This window comes from Phaenicophaeus curvirostris, chromosome 5, assembly GCF_032191515.1.
Source record: "Phaenicophaeus curvirostris isolate KB17595 chromosome 5, BPBGC_Pcur_1.0, whole genome shotgun sequence".
In the NCBI taxonomy this organism is placed as follows: domain Eukaryota; kingdom Metazoa; phylum Chordata; class Aves; order Cuculiformes; family Cuculidae; genus Phaenicophaeus; species Phaenicophaeus curvirostris.
Window position 1 is genome coordinate 12,430,414 of NC_091396.1, and position 23,639 is coordinate 12,454,052.

Consider the following 23,639-nt stretch of genomic DNA (forward strand, 5'->3'; position numbering starts at 1 on the left):
CTACAAGTAAAGATGGAGAGTTGTTTAGACTGAAAAATAGAAGACTGGGGGAACATATAATAGCAGTCTTCAATTACATAAGAGGCTGTTAAAAAAAGAAAGGGAATAATCTGTAGTGATAAGAAATAATGGGTTTAATTGCAGCACAAAAGTAGAGTTATTTGTCAGGGAAAACTTTGTAAAATTATGATTGTGAGGCAGTTGAATGGATTTTTTATGAAGCCATGGAGTCTGTCTTATCGCAGAACCTTGGGAACATATTAGACAGACATGAGAAATAACATAAATACGGTTGATACTGTTTAGGGACAGCAAGATGAACTACATGGCCTCTTGAGGCCCCTTCCAGGCCTGTTTCTTTTGGAGTCTATCTAAGAAGAGGATGAAGTCTCTTCACCTGCCTATGCTGTTGACTATATCATTTTATCTGTTACTTATAGAATATTTAAAGGGTATGTGCTTGTGTTCTGTTGTCTTTTTTTAAAAGGCTAGATGCAAGAGAAGATTTTCTTTCTTAAAAAGTTAATTTTCATGTCAAAGTTTGTTTTGGGTTTTTTTTTTTTCAAGGAACAGCTTTCACACTCATCCTCCCCGCTGTCCTGTGTGTCAAAAGCCTTGGCTGTTAGGAGCTCATTATTATCTGCAAGAAGGGCACATTCTGCATTTATGTTCTATTGACCTGATACTAAAGAGAAAAGGAAGAATGGTAGTTCTTCCCTTCTGAATTTATTTGAAAATTCAGAGCTAAACACCACATTAAAAAAATAATCTCTAGATCTCAGCAAACTGGAACCTAGATAAGAGAACAGGTTTGTCAGGCATAATTCCATGCCACAGGATTCTTGGCATGGACAATGAATTCCTTAGGAAAAAATTAGTTATCTACTACTAGAAAATATGCAAGGCTTCACACTGTAGAACAAACCACACACACCTACATAAATTTATTAATTTGTGTTTATTTATATATTTTATTAGTATGTTAGAGGTTGGAGCAAGTAGTAAGGAGAATCAACTGCTGTAGTTAAAATTCAGAACACTTTTCTTCAGATAGTGTAGGAAAACCAAAGACTTAGAATCTTACGTGTATATGTCTGCTAATGGTATTTGCTTAACAGAACAAAATGGAGGACACATTCATTTTTTTCTTTTCTTCTTAAAGAACTTTCTAGTATTCTTTGTGGCTCTTGCAGAAGATATTTCACAAATGTATATTCTTCTATTTCTTTGTTAGTTTCCATAATGGAAAAAGGAAGCACAATTTTCAACAGTGCACAAAGGCTGGAAGTTGTTAGAAACTGCATCGCGTTCATTTTTGAAAACAAATTTTTGGAGACTGAAAAGGTAATTACATGCAATTTTAACTTTCCCAAATAAACCTTCGTTCTGTTAATGAGCAAAAGTAGACTGACCTTCTCACAAAGTACATTTTAAAGTGGTTTCAAGTACTAATGATTATTTTAACCACTTAAATAAATGAAGTAAGCAATAAAACTAATCATCTATATACAATACTGTGTGTAATATGAAACTAATGGATTTGCAAACCTGTTTGTTGTACTATGTGTGTGTGTTGATACCATTTTTGCTAATTTATATGCCCATTAGAAGTGTATTGTCCCCATGATGTTTTTAAAAAACAGGTATATGTTAGTCTAGCTGTATTTATTAGTTGACATGTAAACAGAAGGCATGCATAAACGTTTCAGTGTTTGTCCACCAAGTGCTTTTTTGACATTTTCAGTGCTGTAAGTTTTACTGGTTTTCAAAATCAGTTATTTGATAGAACTCAGAGATGAATGTAAATACTTGGCCTGTCTGTTTTCACTAAAATATATTAGTGAATTGTCATCCTTGACATTCTTGTTTATTCTGACTATAATATTATTTTAAGAAATATATTTATTTCTTAGGAAAGTACCACCTGTATATCTTTGAGGCTGTGCAGCACAAGATAGAAAATTAGTGTTTCTTGATTTACAAGTTATGTTATAGAACTGCATATTTGAAAAATCCTAATAAAATGTGTAACACTTTTTAAAGAGTTTTGATGCATATGCAACACAGTAGCTTTTGACCTCTTTCAACTTAGACATTTGTAAAACTTCAGTAATTTTTTGCTCCCTTGAGTGGTAGATGTGTCCTTAGACAGTAGGCTGCCTTCTCTTGTTTATCTATTACCATCCATTAAATCTAGTCTAAGGGACCACAGTTGGTAGTCACTGAAGTAGAACTTGCTGCATCTTTAAAACATTGACATAAATATACTATAGGGACTGTTTAACTGCGTAACAGTCTTGTGGCCTTATTGTTATGAGAGTTATGCCACTTCTATAGCCATTTCTCATTCGCTGCTTATCAAAAAACATGCTAATTGGCCTTGATATGCTAACTTGAGACCTGGCCTCGCTGGTACAGAATAGAGCACTTGCGTCGATGCACAATAATTTATTTCTGATTTGACATCCATTCAGTGCCTGTCCATATTAAATCATTTCTGTTTACAGATATAGATGAGAAATGCTATTTAATTCATTTGAAAAAAACATGGGAAAAATGTAGCGCTTAATGACTCAAGCTAAATCAACCATTATGTGGGTGAGATTCAAGCTAAGAAGTAATTTCCAAAATAATTCTTTACTATACCATCACTTGCAGTTTCTTAATAAAGAGTAAATGATACTTAGTATGGATAGTGCCATTTGATTTCACTTTCACTAAGTTAGATATTCTTGTCTCCAGACCCTGCCTGCAGCTCTGAGAGCCCTGAAAGGAAAGGCAGCTCGGCACTGCCTGACACAGGAGTTAGGCTTGCATGTTAAACAAAATCGAGCAATACTGGACCATCAGCAGTTTGACTACATTGTGCGAATGATGAACTGTGCTTTGCAGGTATGGTATGTGAAGGTTTTGATCTTTGGTTGCCTTTGTTCTATCATTATGACAAGCAAAAAATCATTTAGAGTGAAGTGGTGAAGCAAAATAATAGGACCGTGTACTACAACGGTGTAATAGATACTACTTGACGGTGCATTTAAGATATTTTTTTGTTGAAAAGATAAAGGACAAAATGCTCAGGTCTATGCAGATCTGCTTGATATGAAAAAAACAGAATGAAAAACTTTCCCATTATTAATAATACAGTTAAAATTTGGTTTTGGTAAGTATTCAGATGATTTATCCTAATGGCTTTAAGTACTTTTTAAATTAATAGGTTTTAGCTTTTTCCTGATATTTGCAGCTCTGAGCTCCTAAAATGTGTATTACCCACTGCTCAGTTTAAAAAAAGATGAGCTCGTTCTCTTTAGCATCACAAGTGCAGACATATTGCAGGAAGAAAGCATTCTTTCTGCTTGCATGGTTCACGGTGGTAGTTCTAGTTCTTACAGCGTCATCTTATTTGCCAGACTCTGAAGGTGTTTGCAGTTCATCTGCTAAGTTATTCTACTGATAGATGAAATAATTTTGTGCTGAATGAACATCAAAATATGGTGGAAGCTGGCTATGAGAGTAAAATATGTGTATGACTTCTTTTGACTTTTATTTGCATAATTGTCTGGGTTTAACTTTAACTGCCGGCAGTCCATTGTCAGATGTATTTTATAGATGTCATTGTTTTCAGTCTGATGTCTAAGAATGTAGTAGTATTTTTTAAAATTTATAATGTGATCACATTCAGTTATCATTTGCCTCTTGTTGCCTCTGTCTGATTTACTGTGTAGAACTAGGAACTTGATTGAAACATTGTTTTTTTAGTCCCTCTCCCCTCTAACCTAAAAATGGCTGAAATTATTTTGCAGCAGTTTTTTGACTCATATTTGTCAAAAGGTGAGTACTAAATACAGCTTTCACTTGAGTACAGAAATAAATTAACGTTCACTGAGCAAACACTAACTCAGGCCACCACCAAATGTGAGTTGTCTGTTGTATTTCTTGTTTATTCACTGTAGATACATTCTTGCTATTTGGACAAAATTCACCTTTGCCTAAGCAGTGGTCTTCAGAGTAAAATTACCTGCAGTTAACAGATGAAAATGACTAGCTAAAGTTGCACAACATGTACTAGAGTGTGCTTTTTTTGGCACAAGCACTGGCCTTTTCCAAGCTCTAAGTTTAGCCTCAGAGTCAGGAAAAAAATACAAGTTTTCTGTGAAACTGTATTTCTGTTATATACTAATACTGCACCTGCTGTGTATTCCAGAGGTAGACATTTTTCTTTCCAACAGAAATGTTCAGATATGCCACAGATTTTACTCTTTGCTACTTTTTTGTTTGATACTGGGGAAAAAAAGGGAGATGTTTTTAGACAATAGGAATGGAGTACAAATCCCTTTATTTGCTGTATCTTAGTACAAAACAGACGGCAAAAGAAAATGGGATATTGAGGAAATTTCCTGAGGAAAGAAACACTGATGTCACCTTTTAACAATGCAATGAAATCCAGTTTTTCTCCAGGAGAAAAATCTTATTTTTCCTCCCAGTGATTTGAAGACCCGAGGAGAACCTTAATGTTCATAGAAATTCGTGTGTCTGAAGTCTTACTGAAATTAATACAGATTGTTATTTTTCTCAAATAAGCCAGCAAATATTGCTCAAGTTTTGCAGAGGTGGATCAAGTAAGGAGGCATAGTTTTTATGCTCTTTTTTTCCAACAGTATTTTCATATCTTTGAAAACATAAAATGGAAATTTCCATTTCTCAGGAGTAAGCTTGGCCAATATGAACACATCTGAACTCCTGACACTGGGCAGCTAGTTAGAGGCAAGTATTTAGTGCATCTGCTTTCATGACGTATGAAATTATTTATTAAGATAAAGCATCATTTATAATTTGTCTGTGTATTGTGTTCAACTGTATTATTTGGAACAATGTGTAAATTGTGACATTTTGGAGCTTCCCTGTATTGCTTCAAGAAAAAAATAATTTATCATTTGCCCTTACTGCAGTGGGACTCAGCAAGTCAGCGTTTTGCTGTGGAGACATGAATTCTATTAGCTGCAGGTCATAAGACCAAGCAATTTAAACCGTGCCTGTTAAAAAGATATAAAAATCTAATTTGAGGAATGTGATCTAAACTGGAGATGTATTCAAGCTCTAGGAATAGCACATTAATTGTGATGGAGGGTTAGATTGCAGTATTGCTTTAAGGCCTCACCACGATATTGGAATTGTAGAAACCATCTCAGTTGTACCACCAAGCGTCTTGTCACAGATTTTTATATTTCCATTAGCTTCTGTAAGATACAAACTAAAATATTGCTGTGGCCAGGAGACATACAGCAGCTGATAGAAAAGCTGAGAAGCAGGGAAGGTCCTGGGCATAGTCTGTATGTGGGCTAGAGCCCTGGTGCTCTGCTCCATGAGCTGGGTTAAGCTGGACTGTGTGTACAGCAAGCCCCAGCCTGTTGATTTTCCCTGGGAAATACCAGTCTCTGCTGTCCCACTTGTTCTTGCAGGCAGGAAATCTGATGCTCCCCAGCCACCAAACCTCTGCTACTATAATGTGAATTGCTGCAAACCTTGTATATTTCAAGAGATACAGGTTCGCTGTTTTTGAAAGTGTCTTTTGAGCAAGAAAATATATTATTGGCATGTACTGAATTTTTTGTCTTACTGGGAATGGTGCCACCTTACAAAACCAGGAAGACTGCATTCTGCAAGTTTATTGCAGATCCCTCTGTAACTGTTTAAGATTTTCCTGGTTGTTTAGTGTCAGGGTTTTGGTTTTTTGTTTAATAGCATGTATTCTCTTGTTTTACTGGAGTCCATAAAAGTAAAGGTCAGATGCTTTTTCAGAGCTTCTGTATTCTTGTTTTGTAGACGAAGAGCAATACGTTAACAAAATGCTAGTAATAATCCCACTGTGTATATTGTTGCTGGTCTCATATCTGGTGTGACATGTCTGCTGCCATGGTGCTTGAGAACACGTTAAGGAAGATGAATAAAATATTCATACCATTGCTTCAAGTTAATAGCTGTTTTATTTTGGTGAAAAATTGCATAGGCTGTATTTCCCCAAGTAGTTGATCTCTAGCCGTTTTGCAGCTGGGAGGAAGAGAAGGTGGTATTTACTGGTTTCTTGTTTTACTGGAGATTGCAAAACTTGGGCTTGCCAGATCTCTGGGGTCTCTTAGTCCAAAAGTGGCGTTCTTTTGAACTGTTCTTCTTCAGGCTTTTTACAGTCTGAAGGTAATGGGCAAGGCCTTGCTGCAAATTTTTAATAGGCCCATAATCTATGGAGTAGTACAATAGTGTTTCATATTAATCTGCCTTATTTAGGAGGTAGGCAGCTGCATATTAAACCTTGTGGTAGACGTAAGATGGCTTAGCCAATTTAAGGCAGGGCATGTTGCAGTCAACATTGAAGAGTTAAAACCGTGTTTTACTGTGTCTGTTTGTGTCTGGGAAGTATCGACCATCTACCGCTGAAATGAAAACAAAAGAAGTCTTTCTGGTTGTTCTTAGGAGTAGGAAGATCAAAATGACATGGTGACTGTATTGCTCATTGATTAAATCAAATGTCTTCTGATGAGGGCAATTAAATCCCCAGTTATTTGCTTATATCGCTTCTAGGATTTGTCATTGGCCACTTGCTAAAAACTTTGTTGTCATGTCCTAAGTAAGAATTTTTCCCCTGACAAATCATATACTCTGACAAGCATTTATCTCAGTCAGTATTACAGTAGTGATCCATATCTGTCACAGTGAAGCAGAAGCATTATTTTCTGTTCCATATGCTGAATAACTAAAGTACTGTTAAAAATTATATAAAGTTTTGTGAAAGCTTATTATATTGATTGGCACTTTATTCATACAGATAGCACTGTAATGAGAAAAATGTGAAATTATTTATCCAGAAACTGTTTCCATCATAGAATCATAGAATGGTTTGGATCAGAAGAGACCTTAAAGATCGTCCAGTTCCAACCCACCTTCAACCAGACCAGGCTGCCCAAGGCCCCATCCGACCTGGCCTTGAACACCTCCAGGAATGGGGCAGCCACAGCTTCCCTGGGCAACCTGTGCCAGTGTCTTACCACTTACCATGAAGAATTTTTTCCTAATGTCTGGTCTAAATCTTCCCCTTTCCAATTTATAGCCATTGCCCCAGTCCTATCACTACAAGCCTTTGTGAACAGTCCCTCTTCAGCTTTCTTGTAGCCTCCTTCAGGTACTGGAAGGTCACTATAAGGTCTCCCCAGAGGTTTCTCTTCTCCAGGCTGAAAAACCCCAACTCTCTCAGCCTGTCCTCATATCAGAGCATATCATATTCACTGTCTGCTGCTGTGGTTACCTTAGAATAAGTTAAAATTGCACATACATTCCTGTTGTAAAAGGTGCATTTCTCTTTAATTTTCTGTAATATATGCTCTTCTCTGACTTTTCAGAAAAGACTGCTTAACCTTTTTGTAACTAAAAAGCCTGCTTTTTACCAAGGAAGCACTTTGATGTAATTGTTTCAAACAACACATTGTATTTTTAGTGCTTGTTAAGACATAATAGCAAAAACAAACCCAAGGTTCACTTTGCATACTTCTCCATTAATCTATTACAAACTACATGACTTGTCCAGATTTTCAATTGTCCTTCTGACTTTCCTCTGGCAGCAGAAATTGAGCTGCGTATTTTGAAACATAGTAGTACTTAATTTGATAAAATAGCAGTAGAGGGGAAAAGAGTATTCTAGAAAGTATTCTAAAAGACATTCTAAACAATTTGCATAAAATATTAAAAGTACAATAAGGCTTCCTAAAAACATAGGGGAGGGGAGATTGTCTTTGGATAGTGCAGGACTGTGAGCTAGCTTCCTTTGGTAGTTGGAACAGATAAAAGCTTTTTGCGTAAAAAGAAAAACTCCAAAATGACAATGTTGCAATATAACATTTCCTATGTGAGATGTTGGTCAGTAATATTGCCTAACTGCATATTAATGCATTTATTTGGCAAATGTGGGTCAAATTGGAAAACATGTGTGCCCCAGACATTTGGAGTGCTCTGTCTAAATGTGGTTAGAATGCAAACAAGGTGCACAAAACTGTTAAGTATATAAATACTTTGAAAATTCTGGTCTTTAGGTGCAGAAAAGGGGTGGGGGTCTTCTAATGGTGTGATTTAATCTGAACCTACAAAGTCATCAGTGCTATTTTAGGACCTGGTTTACTCCAATGTCAAGCCTATGTGAATATGTGTTTGTTGCACAAGTATAAATGGAGAGAGTATCTTCAATAGTAGACAAATTATTCATCATTTTAGTGCTTTAGATAATGTCTAATAGATCACTGGGGCTTTCCATAGTGGCAATTGTATGCTGAGTATTCGAGAAGTATACTTACAGTATGCAGTATGAAAAGCAACTATAGGAAATCTTAATCGCAACCAGGGCAAAATTAAAAATGTAACCTGTATTAGATTACAAGCAAAGCCACATCTAGAGCAGCATCTCTTCTCTAGCAGTGGCAAAGAGCAAATGAAAGATAGCACTGATTAATTTTGCCTCTAGAATTTCAATTGTGACTCTTCTGTATTGCTTTGATGTAATAAGGGCTTCTTTCTGTCACTTACCATACAGTCTGTTTTTTAAAAAAAAAAATTATGCAAAATTAAAAACAATGGCATTCGATAAGTAATAAAGTTTAAAAATTGTCAGTCAGTTCTCAGAATTCAGAAGTTTGCAAATACTGTCCAGTAACAAGAAAGATTTTATTACTCCTAAGAGAAAATCAGCCGTGTGCGTGTCATATGATTCAAATTCTTGGCAATATAAAGGTTAAATGAACTAACATTTCTCATATTTTATGTTGCAAACTATGTTGCCGAATGTTTTTATTTTGGAGGCTTATAGTAGGTTTCTCTCCTTTCAGAATTTTATTTCATGGCCTGTCTTTTGTTGCTCAGTTTGACTTGCGTTCCTGGAAGTAGAGACTCTTAAGAAGTAGTTTGAACAACAAGTATTTTAAGATATTTTAGAATATAGAAATATATCATGAAGAGAAACCATGGGAGTTTAATAGGGCCACACTGGATTCTGTTAATTCATCAGTTTTTAACAATATGATCTTTTTAATCCTGCTAGACACAGTCATGTTATTATTTAGGTAATAGAAAGAAGATTCTAGTCTTTAAGGCTTGAACTTGAAAGTTCCAGATTTAATTCCATATTGTACTGCAGATTTTTTTTTCTCAAAACGGGCATATCTTATCATTTCTCTGGTCCATGGTTTATTACCCAACAAGTAGAAATGACAGTTTTTCCATCCTGCTGACTTTTCAGGAGTCCACCAATTATGTTCTGGGCTCAATAAGAGAAGCTACTGTTTCTGAATCTGTCTGATGACATCTCTTTCCCAAGAAACGGCAGGATCCTAGAATATCATTGCACATGGCTGAACTTATGGGGCTCACACAGTTTCTCTAGGAAGAAAATGGAAGTACATTGTAAAAGATTTTATTGCTGATCTGTTTTTATTTTTCCTTTCTTTGCACTGAGGAGCATACTGTTATGCTCGTCCCATCTCATTGAATGGCCACACAGTCCAAGAAAAAAATCCATTCACAGGCATCTTTGTAGGAAAGCCAGAAAATACATTTCTTTCTTGGTTGGAATCAATGATCCTGTGGGTCTTTTCCAACTCAGCAATTCTGTGATTCTTTGTGGGATATCCCATGTACATATGTCATTCAGTACTGCAGAATTTTTAGCTTTATTACTGGTGCTGCTAGAAGACCGGCCCACGCTGCAGGTATCAAGGGAGATGACCACCTTGACACGGCCATAGGTGTTCTTCTCTGGGCCAAGACTCTCCCTGTGGAGGTGGCAGAGTCCAAGGAATAACTTTTTGCATCACTTACGGTGATTTGTTTGTGGAGTGGTCTCCCCAGAGAGCTGACTGGCTGTTTCTGCACGTGTGTCCAGGCACCAAGCTGATTGTCTCAAACTGAGTTAAACTGCCTCTGTGGTTTTAGTGAGGAGCTACTTTTCACAGTGACGCACCAGCAGACATGTTCAGAAAGGAGTTCGTGTGTGGCCAGGCGCTTACTAAACTGCTGTTTCCTTACTGACTTCTGAAACCGTACTTCTGGTGATTTGAAAGTGTTTGTGACTTCTGCTTGGACCTGTCCTCCATACCTATTGCACGAGACTGTTACATAAAGAAAGAAGATGGGGAGGATTAGCAGTAATGAGACGTGCTGTCCATACCTACATCAGCCTCCAACCTCCCTCCCCCTCGGCTTCTCACCAACATGTGATGTGTTCACACACTGCCTCCTCCCTTCTATATACACATATACATGTGCATACACAAGGCATAGAGGAGTATATATATGCAAATATACATAATATAAACTCAGTAGTAATTTAAAATAATCCCCAAATCCTGCTATGATCAGAGCGGCATATTTGGAATGTGAATGAACATGCATCTTGAACATACATTTCAAGGGCTCTGGTTCCGTGGCATCCCCTTGTTTGCCCCAGATCTCTTGCTGCTAACTTGAAGAAGGATCAAAAACATCAGAATAAAAATGTGCTGGTGTCCTCCTTTCTGCTGATAAAACTGGCCATAGATATAACTTGTTTTCTAGACCGCAGCGTTTGAAGATACTGTTGTTTCTGTGTAGTTATCAGAGCAGGATTCAGCCTTGCTTTAAGAGTCTGTGCTAAATATTCTATTGCAAATGTCAAGTGATAGAAGGGTATTAGTTTTAATACAAGGATAAGCAGAAATACGTGTGAGCAGCAGCACCACCAGCTCCTCTGGCTGATTCCAGCTTCGGGGCTCCCTGTTGGGACTCCCAAGTGCAGCTGTGACCAGCTCACAGTGCCCCACAGCACTCTGCCACAGTCACACCCTCACATGGGTGCTGCACAACTCACATCAAGGCCCTGAAGGAAAACAGCAGCATCAAAAATAGGTATGTTAAAAGCTGTGATGATCTTGAAGAGTTTTTAACATATTTTAGTAGATTTCGCATGGCATTTACATAGTGATGTCGGCATTTTAGAAAAAAATATAGGGTGGTAGTATTCAATTTGCAGACAGCTGCTCTGTGTCTGGGTTATATTGATTTCCATCAGGTTGTCATCTGGCTTACAGATTGATAAATAAGAATGTGACACCATTTTGTACAGAAAGATGAGCACTAGAGCATCAGACACAGAATGTGGGGATCACACCAACTAGCCTCTGGCAGGGCTAAGGAGAGTGGTACAAACCCACCTGTCCCAGCAGGATCTCTGGGACATTTGCCTGCAGGAGCAGTCTTTACTCTTAATGGCCATCTCCTGCAACTTGCTTTTATTCAGTCCTCCTATTATTTGCTGTTAATGCAGGGATTGCTCGCGTGTGTTTGCTCACACAGAGATATCTTATTGAAACCATGTAGCTTCTTGGAGCATTGACATGGCAGGCTCTGACTGCTCTTAAGTGTTCATTACTGTTAATTGTGGCCTTGTGGTTGCCAAGTGTTCCTAATAACTCTGTGTTCTAAATATTTTTGGTTGTCTTGATGAAAAGCAGACATGTGCTTGTGCACTACTTGCTGCTGTTAATAAACTCGAGTCTGGTTTAGGAATTAGTATGCTGCTGTGTAGCTGCTCTTTAGCCTGCCTGTGAAAGAGGTGGGCTGCTGAAAGGTAGTGAAAAAAAAGTCTTTGATGTTGGAAAGAGTAGGCATCTTGCTAATAGAAAAAGTTACGTGAAATCAGTGACTTCTGTTTTAACAAGTTTTCTGTTTAGTGAAAATATGGGAGGAACACAGGGAAATTTGGTTTTATATTAAGTTTTAAGTGTGTGTATAATATGCATTTCAGTAAAGGTACATAATTCCATATAGACTTGTGTAGAACACTGTTAGATGTGTGTACATGCACTTAATCTGTACTAAGCATTATTGTATGTATACAATAAGTAACTAATTATTTTACAGTATTGATGCACCCTACCCATTCAGTGAACATCTCTCATAGCCACCCCATATGCACATGCATGTTTAGCTTTAGTTTAGTCTTTTATTACTAAAATGAAGAGCAAGAGTTTGTCCATCTAACGTAGCCTTACCCTGTGCTTCCCCCCTGCACTTGACCCTTCATGTAACTCCTAACCCAAGGAGCTGAAGTGGAATGCTGCTGTGCTCTGTGAGCATGGTATGTGCTCCCTTGATCACTGACAGTACTTAACTTGCAGGAAGAAATATGGCATATAGAATACTCACTTGTTTCTGTAAGAAATTTCATTAAATCATCTGGTTTTAGCTGTTTTATTTTGCATAAATTTGCATAAAAGTTGCCAATGGGTGGCTGAGATCATCATGTTTTGTTTTCCACATAATCATTTCTAAAACAGAAAGAACATCAAAATATATTCAGTCTTCTTATAATTCAGTTTCCATAATGTTTGCATAACCCTTGGTTTAAACAATTGAAATCTTGGCAGCTTTTATTCAAAAATGGAAGTGTGATGTGGAGATAAATACCATAAAGCATAGGCCAGTTCTGGGTTTTGTCAATGTTTTGTGTAAACTTTCACAAATACATTCATATGAAAAGCATAGACTAGTGAACACACGTGACATTTTCAAATTATTTTTAGGGGGAAAAAGCGTAAGAATAGATTTATTTACAGTAACAGAACTACCTCTACTGTTACTGAAACAAAAAGTATGCAAAGTTATTAAACAAAGATGGAAAACAAAGAAAGAAAATAAACAGAAGAATGTTTGACAATCTATATATACCGTATAAAATTCTTGCAGCTGTTGACATTAATTTTCAATATTGTAGCCCAGATTTATTATTTGCATGATTTGTTCTTTAGGATGCATGGGAAAATGCCATGTAAGCATGCTATGGTGAAGCTAACTTTTAGTAATTCCCCCTCGTACTCAGTCTAGGCGCAGGCTTTGGTAACTAGTGATCCAACAAAGCATTTAAAAATAGCTTTGCCTAATGTTTATAGATAAAAAAACCCGATCAACAAAACCAAAAAATCTACCAACCTCTTTCCCCACCTCTCCCTCTAATTCTTAAACTTTAATCTCCAAAGCTCCATTTGCGAGGTAGGAATTAAAATTTGAATTGCTAATGAACAGTCTAGATTTCTCACAGTTTTTGTGAGTGTACAAATAGAATTAGTTTTCCATCTAGGTTATTTGACTTTTGAGGAAAAAGGCAATTTATTTCAATGAAATTAATTCAGTCAGTTGAACACCTTGTAACATATTTGTTAATTAGTTTTCAATGTTAATTGATTAAAAATCAATTTACCTTATGCATATCCTTTGTTATACCTAAGTAAGTTGCATTCAGCTGACATATTCTCTGTCCCTTCCAGGTGTATGGAATGAAGTATCTTACTAGATCATCTCTTACTCTGACTGTAGCAATAATAACACACTTTAAATCAACCTGGTCTGTGAAGTAGCTATGATTTTCAGCAATTTTTCGTTAGAAATGTCGTCTTTTGCCTTATCCACATCTTTTTCCTTATGTACCCCTCAACCACAGGCATCTGAGTTTTGTGTATTGTACATACAGTCAACAGTGCTGATTATTTTAATTAACAACTTCTCATTTTTCATCACTTTTAATACTTTAATGTAATTGCTAATATTTTATATATTTTCCCATAGTTCCAAGTCTCACAAAAATTTGTTTCTGTAAATATCATGCATGCTTTTGTGTTTTCCACTTGTGCAAAAGCATTAGCATTAATACAACCTAGATTCACAGATGGACAAAATAGGATGCTACCCACGTGTTTTTTGACCAGTGTCTTCTCTATGTGCCAGCAGAAGGTGGGGTTCACACCCTGAAACCAAGCAAAATCTTTACTGATGTTTTCTTTATTAGTACAGAGGCAAAACAAGTTGTTGTTTTAGACATTTTTTTTCTTCATAAGAAGAGAAAAAAATGTTAATGTACGCAAAGCCAGTGGACTAAAATGGCGTTTAATTTATTGTTTTCAGGCCAGATTCAAAACTCTAGACTATTGATTTCATTGGAAGTTAGCATGTATTATCAAGTTAAAAGGTATAATTGCTTTTGTGAAAAACAATTTGAAGGAAAATATTTATTTTATTGGACTACTTTGGAGACTTGCCTTTGCCATTTGGGAGTAGTTGAACTACTAACCTGATGTGGCTCTGTTTGAAAGCCACAGGCCACAGCTACAGTTATGTTAACACATGTTTAAGAAAGTTGTAGACTTTGATCTTGACTTGATTATGACAGATGGCTGTTATCGCCTCTATTTGGGCCATTTAGGTTCCACCCCTACGGAGCCTGCGACTGTGTAAAACATCTTCTGCTGACTGTAGGCTTGGGGGTTTTCTGCTACTTTTCACAACCTCTTGGGCATAGTCAGTAGACTAGCAGTGTTGCATGGATAAAAACATGAAAACCACAGCTACAGAGAAAATCCAAATCAGGATGCTGACAGGTATTATGAGAATCACTTCTTTGATTATCTGTATTTCAACTAAACTTTAACAGAGGGGCTCAGACTGTCACATATGTTTTACACATGCTCGTTGCAAAGAATTTTTCAGGATAATTTTATATAAGAACACCACGTAGCAATGATTTGAATTCTGTCAGTCCTGTCCAATTTTTAATCTCAAACTGAAGATACAGTATGCATATGAAAACAGCAGACATCAGAACTGATAAGGTTAAAAGTCCAGCAAGCCTTAATTAACTATTCCAAACCATGATTATCTATTAATGAAAAATCAACTTATGAAAGGTGAAAGATCCTACCTGAAGTCTTCTCAGGGTGCCATCAATAGTGATCATCCCTGGCTTCAAATCTGAGTGTATTCTGTGCTTAAAAGTAAGAACAGGTATAGTATACTAGTGTATATGAGCATATCAGTTATCTCTTTTATACATTCACTTTCTTCAACAGCTTAATTTAAAATCATTTCATCTGGGATCACGATCTAGGAGTAATCAAAACTGGGGAGAATTGCTGATTCTTGGATACATTACAAAGACTGTTTTTGCAGCCAGAAATTTTCTCAATATTCCACAAACATTTTTGAGGTTACATGTTGTTCAGTCAGGTTTTATCAGTCTCCATAAATATACTGTTTTTGGAGAAGGGGATTAGGACTTGCTGGGGGGGGAATGACTTCTTTTCCAAGTCAGCTTGAACCAAGTAAAGCTTAACAAATTTAAATCAACATATTTTCTTGGTGCACATTGTTTCCATGACACTTCAATTTTTTTTTTCGTTTGTTTCAGTTACTGATAATATATGCTCTTGGATGCATGAAGAGAAATGAATAATGATGCTTGCTAAGAGGGAGAGTATTACAAGGAATGTCATATGTTCCCTGTTACCTCTTAGTAAACGGTCTATGGTCCATTTTTTCCATTTTAACAAAAGAATTAAAATCCCCTAAAATTATTCCTGTCTACTTTTAAAAATTGAAACGTAATTATTTATTTAAATAAAATGAACAAGTGTGTAGCTCAGTTTTCTAGTCAGTAAAAAGAAAGTGCTCTTAGACGTCCTTGGAGGTAGTTGAAATTCTGGTGGAACCTGTAATCTTCATGTTAGTGATGAAAAAACTTTGGCTACTCAGGCAACAATCTAATAAGGAAGAAATTGTTAATGAATTCATTTTCATTGAAGTAATTTTAAGTTATAACCTAAATACTTTGAAAATTCTCCAATAAAAAATTTCCTGAAGAAAGACTTCAAAAAAATTACTGAAATGACTAAATCAGCATTTGATCATGAACTTAATATCTAGTGCAGAAACCTTTAGCTTGTGCTATCCCACTGTAAAGTTTGGTTCTATGACAGTTTTGAATGAATATGTAACTTTCTTGAAAATAACAGCTGAAGTACTTATTCAAAAAAGAATTTTAGTTAGCAAGGTATACACGACCTGTAGGGATTAGCAGCATTTAATACCTATCAAAAAATGTCGATGTTTTTCTTTTCCTAATCAGCATGCAGCTTTCAGTTCAGAACAGATGCCCCTGGAAGCAGCTGAAGTGATGTTCTCTGTGCTTTCTTGGTCTCTTTTTTATTATTCTCTGCATTCTTTTCACTGTGTTTTGTAGTAATCCTTTGGCAATCATTTTTTAGCTAACATTAAATTCCTTGCATATATTTTACCATCACTCTATAGTGATTTGTCCAACTGGTTATTTTTTTTTTCTTCATGACACACAACCAACTTTCCTAATCTTTATTACAAAATAGTTATCAGGAAATCATACGTCAGTAAAAGATGTGTCTGGAAATCTGATGTTTTGACACTTTCTGCAGTTCAACTAAGAGATGTTTCCTTGATTTAATATTTCTTCATGTATTCATTTGAGACACTATTGTTTCAGTACTGTAGACTCCGCTGTGATCTTCTAGGATTATCAGTATTATCATATACATTTCCTTTATCACTTCAGTGATTACTGTTATGCTAGTAAAAATTGGCAGGTAATATGCCTTTTCTGAGTACTTTATCTTCAAATTTATTTTTTCGCTAACTGTGTGTGTGCCCAAATGAAGTAATCATTTTATTTTAGGCGTACAAAAGCTGCCATTCGTGTGTTGATCTTGCTAAGTTCATTACTGTGATAAGATGAGATAGGATAATCCTTATTTTGTTGCATACTGGCTGTAGTGATGCCATTATTAAAATGCAACAGAATAAAAATCCAACACATAGTGTATCTCTCTACTTAACTCATTCAGGATGAAGATAAAGAATTTTGGTCCAGCATTTAATGACAAGGTATTTTCTAGAGATTTTCATCAAAATCAGATGTGCAGCACCTCCATGTTATTCTTACAGCAATGGTGAATCTTGGCTGACACTTATCTGTCAGAAAAAATATCCGATACTGCAAAGGCAATGGTGAATTCTTTTGAAAATATTTTCGTAGTTGCATACCAGATGCTCAGTAAATTGTCACCAAAAAGTAAGACCTACTTATCTTTGCATTCTAAATTTATAAAAATGTTTCAGTTTTAACATATTTCTTGAGGCAGCAACTGTATCTAGCTATTAGACGTATACCTTTATTTAATATAGTAAATCTCATCACAATTTTCCCTTACAAGGTAAATTTCTCATGCCTGTCAGTCAGCATTTTATTTGTTTCAAAACTAAACATAAATGTTTAGGATGAGCTATTGTAGGAGAAAAATACTTAATTTTCCCTTTATTGTTATAAAAATACAATATTAGCAGGCTACTATCATGCAGCTATTCCCAGCTATAGAGTTAAATGAAAATACTGTAATCTGGTTTAAAATTCAATCATTGCAGAGGGGGTGGAGAAAGGAGAAAAGTTGTTTTGGAGAAAAGTCAGGCTAATGTAATTATTTATGAATTGAATTTATTAATCCATTAGCATTCATATAATAGAGTAGATCAATTGCAGATTGAACTGTGAATGCAAAATGGTGGGATATATTTTTGACTATATATAGTATATGTAATGTTTGTGAAAGAGTGACAGAAGATGTTTGTCTGCTCAGAGGGAGGAAGCTATTATTAGTCCTCTACTTAGCTGTGGAGCATCAAAATGATTTCACACAATCAAATTCTTGGGATACATTACCTGGCAAGATAGCTTATTTTCTGTGTCTCATTGAAAATGCGACAGGTTTGCTGCTCAGCACATGTACCTTCATTCAGAGGGACATGGTGGTACTGCTACAAGTGCCATGCTGTGTGTTTGGCGTCCTTCCAGGCTGACTTAAGCTGTTTGTACTTACATGTGCTCTCAGGAGCAGCTTGGACTGTGTTTCACTACTCTTCCTATATGCTGCTGCATCATCGCATTCGTGCGTCTCACTCCACAAATGGGCATCAGTATACTACGCAGCAGCATTGTGCTGTGCTTGCGTATCTCTCTATGTATTAATATAAAAATCCCAGAACTGTATCATTTATTAACTTCTGTGGAGAGAAAAAGGTTAAAAGAAGAAGGCCAGTAAATAAGAGTATTATTTATATTAAATGGTTGACAAAGATCACCTAGCAGGTTATCTCACAGTACGGAATCAAAAGCTACACTCTTAAATCTCCTTAGCAAAGAACAAGAGCCAAAATTTCAGAAGCATAAGGAACTTGGGCAAAATGTAAACAAGAGACACAAGTATTGGTAATGAAAGGGAAGGCATTGGGAACTGTGGGATTCATGTCAGCTCGGATAGTGGAGGTCTTCCTGAAAGCCTAAGGATTTCTTCGCTACTTAGAACTGCAGTTAAGATACAAGGACTTAGAAGATGGTAAAATATATCAGGATATCTGGTCAATATTTCTTGTTAGGAGGAGATACAGATTATGAATATTTATCTTTTGAGTCATTGCATTTGTATTTATTGCACATGGTTCACATCTCATGCGGGTAAAATGTATTTCATTCAGTATACACACTAAATAATACCATGCTGCCCAGACATTACCTGTAGATTTTCAGAAATCTGTACTGCACTCATCTGGTAATTTGCTACTGCATTCTTGGGAACTGGAGTCTTGATGTTTTTAGAATGCCAAAGCAATTGCTAATGTGTAAACGTCTCACTTTTTGTTTTCAATACCCACACTTTTTTCAGCTATTGCACTCTAACTCATCCTTCTGAAAGCTCCAAATATGAATTGCGTGGAAGGAATTAAAAACAGTATGAGTGCAGTTGGGACTTAGTACTTCACTAATATTTCACTTTGCCTGAAATTAGCTTTATGAATATTTTCATTGCCATTTACTGCACTTCCATAGCAGAACTCCCCATTCTGCATTTTTCCCTATAATTTCAAGAAGGTAAGAACAAAGCCGAAAGGTGTTCGGAGTAAAATTCTCAAGAAGGAAGATCAGATAGCCCAAGAGAACATCTGTCAGGCTTTTAAATGGATTAACTGGCAACCCAAAAACTGACAAAGAGGCTTTCTCTGTGGTTAGTTGGCTGGATGTTATTACTAGCAGTGATTTAGAAGGTTATGGAACAGAAAAGGGTCATACCAAGATTTCTTAGAATTTGATTTAAAGAAACAGTTTTGCTGAAAGGCACTGCTACGGCAAAGTTCCCTGCTGCACTTCTGCTTCTCTGATCCACACAGCAAGCTCAAGGATTTCTTCTTTCCTCTAGTAGTGTTTGTGCTGCAGAACTGTTTTGACCGAGAATGAGAATTTGTTTCAAGGACACCAAACTAGATGACAAACCAGTACGTTTTGGAAGCTTACTTTTTCCCTTCTGTAACTGAGGCTGGAGGGGAGTTATTTCCTGGAATTCTAACCTTTAGATTTCCTGGAGCCATTTGAGAGTTCCAGAGACAAGTACCAATACAACAAGGTCAAAGGCTGAAAGAGTCAAGGGATTGTTTTAGTATTGCTAGTTCAAAATCATAGAATCATGAGGTTGGAAGAGACCTTTGAGATCATCGACTCCAACCGTACCTGTCCACTGCTAAATTGTATCCCTAATCATTTTACTGTTTCTTCTGTTGTCTTTATCTCTTACAAAGTCTATTTCATACTAGTTTTCATTTGTGTTCTTCAAAAAACAACACTTTATTAACATTAAAGAAATGAACTTTTAATAAAAGTTTCATAAGAAACAGTTCTCAAATCTCACATGCACTTATCATACTTGTAGTATTGAACCATATGGGTGTAAAATTTCAAATAAAATCTGTATCCATAAGAAAGAATCTGCAGCCCATGCACTGCAAAGTACAATCTGAACACCTAAAATACTTCACATTAAGTTAAATAAAAATACTATATTTTTCTAACTTTTCTTTTCCATAGCTTAAATATTTGTAGTAGAATGTATGTATTTCAGTGACGAATGTTATCTTGGAGGGAGAACTTTGCTAAATCAAACAGCTTTTGAAGTCTCTCAATCTCTTGGGCTTTCCAGGTTTTGCGACAACATTCTTCCTTTGTCACACAGATTTGATGCTTTAATCAAGATGGACACTGGTCTAAAACACACAATTTCGGTTTCCCAAATTCGGTTTAGGTATTCTTTTCTATGAAACATTTATCCCTTAAAGGACTGTATCAGTCAGGGTTATAAACCTGAATTTGCTGGGAGTCTTTTCTCCAGAAAAATGGGATATTTCTGATAATGGCTTTGGTGGCATGATTTTTTCATGATGTGGAATGAGCCTATTCTGATGTTGTTACAAGGCTGGTTTTACAATTAAGCAGCTTGTACAGGAACTTGCATTAAGGTTGTTAAAACTGCAGCTACTTTTTGAAACATAACAGAAAATTTACATTCCAGTCTATTAAGGAATGGAGAGTTCTGGCAGTGGGGTTGGCAACAAGGGATTTAAGGTTCAGTGAGATTCACCAGTGCAACTAATACAATGTTTCATTTTCCCTTAAGAATGGAAAAGCCCTTGCTGGCTGAATTCTCCACAACTTGTAATAAGCAGAATTACATCAAATAGAAGCACAGAGCCCCCCTCTTTGTCATCTTTGAAATTTTGCAGTCATAGCAGGTCATCCTAGAAATATCCTCTTGTAGCAGCTGACACTTGTTTCATGAATCCAGAAATGGAGCTGCACCAACAAGGCTGATCCAAGAAAACTTCTTCCAGAAGCAGCTGGTCATTGTCGTTCTTGCTGTCCTTTGGTACAGCTGTACACAGGCTAACTGGTGCCTCTGCCAAAACTGTAGCAAAGCCACTCAGTACTATCAAGGTTGGCGTAGACAAACTGAAGCTGTCCAGCAACAACATGTCAAATACGTATTGAAGAGAGACTCCACTTCTGGCAGTTTGTGAAAAATGCGTCTCCCAGAGGCAGTGTTGCATACACACAAACGTGTACTTGAGTTCACAGGAGCACCTGTCAGAACCCTATGGATGCATTTGGTGTATATATATTTTATTTTTAAAAAAACCCAAACCATTGGCATCAGCTTTCTCTCCAATAATTTTTATCTGTGCTGTTTTGCATTTGTATACTTAGTTAGTTCTTCTGGTCGTCTTTCAGTTCTGTATTCTCTTGATAGGTTCTGTCTCTTGGATAAGATCCTTAAACTCTCTAATTGTTTTGTTCTTTTGCCCCTCCTGTGAGTGTGTCTCTTAGTCAAACTAAAGCTTTTAACATTTTCGACTTGGTACAAGGTATTCTTCCCCCTCCTTTCTCCCATCAGTCTTATCATTGTTTCCAATTATTTACTCTTTACCTCATGCATTTCTTTGAGAAACTTTTATCAGTACCGTAAATCTGTTCACTGCTTCTGCCTTTTGCTGTTCTTGTGGGGTTTTTTTTCCTAGCATCAAGGTAATTCACAGTATTTCCATTTCCTCTTGTGCTGCCTGCCTCTTCAATTCAACTGCAATAGTATCAGTCTTACTGATTCCTCAGAGGAATCTGTACTCTACAGAGTTTGCCGATATCTACAAACAGCAACAAAACAGGGTAGCTCATTTTGCACTTTTTTTTTCCTGAATTTTAGGGCAGAGTCTTTGTTTGACATATATAGCAGCCCATGTTTCCAGATGTTCTCCCTATGTAGCTTATGTTTTTACATGCAGTTACCCCTTTCCCTTGAGCAGAACTTAGAATTTGTCTTCATGGAAGTTCAGGAGGTTCTTGTTAGTCTGCTTTTTACAAGCTATGATGCCCCTTAGTCCTGCCCTCCAGTGTATCTCCCACTCCCTCAGATCTAGTGCCATCCAGATATTTGCTGAGGATGCATTTTATACCATTTTCCAAGTTGTTGAGGAAAATGTGAGGGGGCATTTGCCCACAGTATCAACCCCTGAAAACATGATTCATAAACCTGCCTGTTCAACTTGGACCTATTCACCACTGTCTTTTGAGTCTGACAGTGCAATCAGTTTTCCACTCTTTCATTTAGCCTGTACCTCCCCAGCTTGCCTACAAGCATAGCAAAGGAGCCTGTGTCAAAAGCCCTGTCAAAGCCAAGGTAAACAAGACATGCTGCTCTTTCCTCAGCTACACAGCTTGTTATTTCATTGTAGAGGTCGATCCATATTCCCTCGTTTAGCCTGTGCTTTCTGTTCTCAATGACTTTATTGTTCTTCATATGTCTGGAAATGCCTTCTGTGAGAACTCAGTACAGTCCAGCCTGTAGATCCCCTGAGCCAGTTCCTTGCCACCTTTGAGATGTTGCCGAAGGTTTTATTACTGTTTCCCCAGAAAATCAGTTGTAATTGACAAGGTACGTATAAGATGCTAACTCTCACAAGGGGAAAACTTTGGGGTTTAGAAGTTCTCTTTTCTAAGATGATGTCAGTGAGGGCTTTTAGCATAAATTAAAAAATATTTTGCCACCACATGCTATTCAATGGAAAGTTTTCAGTGACCCTTCCAAGTTACATTTCATTAGCCATTGTTTGTTCAATTTCTCTCTAGTGAACTGCAGACCCAGAATCTTTTGGTAATTGATTTGAGCTGAGCATCTACTCTTTGGATTTCAGAAGGTAGATGTAAAATTGCACTTCTATCCAACAAATATCTTCTAAAAGAATGCAAAAAAATAGTTTACCTCAGTGAATCACTTTACGTAGCTGTGGAAATCTAATATTTTTTAAAAGGTGTTACTTCTTGTTATGTTGTAAAAATTTTATGGAATGTGCATTGTTGATGTGATGCATTTTTATTGCAAATATATGGGACTAGAAAATCATATAAAATTACAGAACAGTAAAGTTAAATTAAGCAAGATGAATGTATTCTTATGTATTTGAAAGGGGAGGGGAGACCTTATTGCTCTCTATAACTACCTGAAAGGAGGTTGTACAGAGGAGGGAACTGGCCTCTTCTGCCAAATGACAGGGGACAGGACAAGAGGGAATGGCCTCAAGCTGCACCAGGGGAGGTTCAGGCTGGACATCAGAAAGAAATTTCTCACAGAAAGGGTCATTGGGCACTGGCAGAGGCTGCCCGGTGAGGTGGTTGAGTCACCTTCCCTGGAGGTGTTTAAAAGATGGACGGACGAGGTGCTGAGGGGCATGGTTTAGTGATTGATAGGAATGGTTGGGCTCGATGATCCGGTGCGTCTTTTCCAACCTAGTGATTCTGTGAAAGTTTTTTACTTTGCTTATAATACTTTGCTTGTAAGGAGAAGAGATGCTGATGTGCGCCAAAAGAATGCTAGAATGCACAAGAAAGTGTGCTGTGTACTGATTAGCTCACAGGCTGGACTGGAATATTGTAATAGTTCTCATTTTTTCTGTTGTTCCTTAACTCAATTAACCAGGCTGTCTGTAAAGTGATTTTCTAAGTATCCTGTATTTATACTGCATAAGTGCTTTGGTCTACCAGGGCTTAAGGAGCACTCTGCAGTCTGTAGATATATTATAAATTAATCACCGTTTTCCAACTGAGTAGTTAATGGATATTGATCACTGTTTTGTCATGGATTACAATGTATTCTATCATTTGAATGTTGTTTGTCAAATACTTTTTACAAATTACTGTGCAGGACCTTGTATCACAGCTGGTGTAGTTTAAGGTTTGGACAGAGTCACTGTGAATGAAGCCCTGCTGTGAAATAAAAGTCAAAAGGCATCTTGGCATCCCAACCATTTCCTTGGGAGAAGATTACAGCCTGAGTATGTTGAACTTTATTGCCATGGGCCTCATGACAGTATTCAGAAACATGCATGGCATTTCTGCTAAAGAAACT

At 36.8% G+C, this 23,639-nt stretch overlaps 1 protein-coding gene across 5 annotated transcripts in view; it reads left to right on the forward strand.

Moving 5' to 3' along the window:
• SBF2 (SET binding factor 2) overlaps positions 1–23,639 on the forward strand; it is a 256,714-nt gene that overhangs the window by 159,232 nt on the left and 73,843 nt on the right. For all 5 annotated transcript variants that reach the window (XM_069857573.1, XM_069857575.1, XM_069857577.1 and 2 more), the window contains exons 15-16: positions 1,235–1,344; positions 2,743–2,892. In XM_069857573.1, the coding sequence (XP_069713674.1) occupies positions 1,235–1,344; positions 2,743–2,892 (260 nt within the window). The remainder of the gene's footprint in view (positions 1–1,234; positions 1,345–2,742; positions 2,893–23,639) is intronic.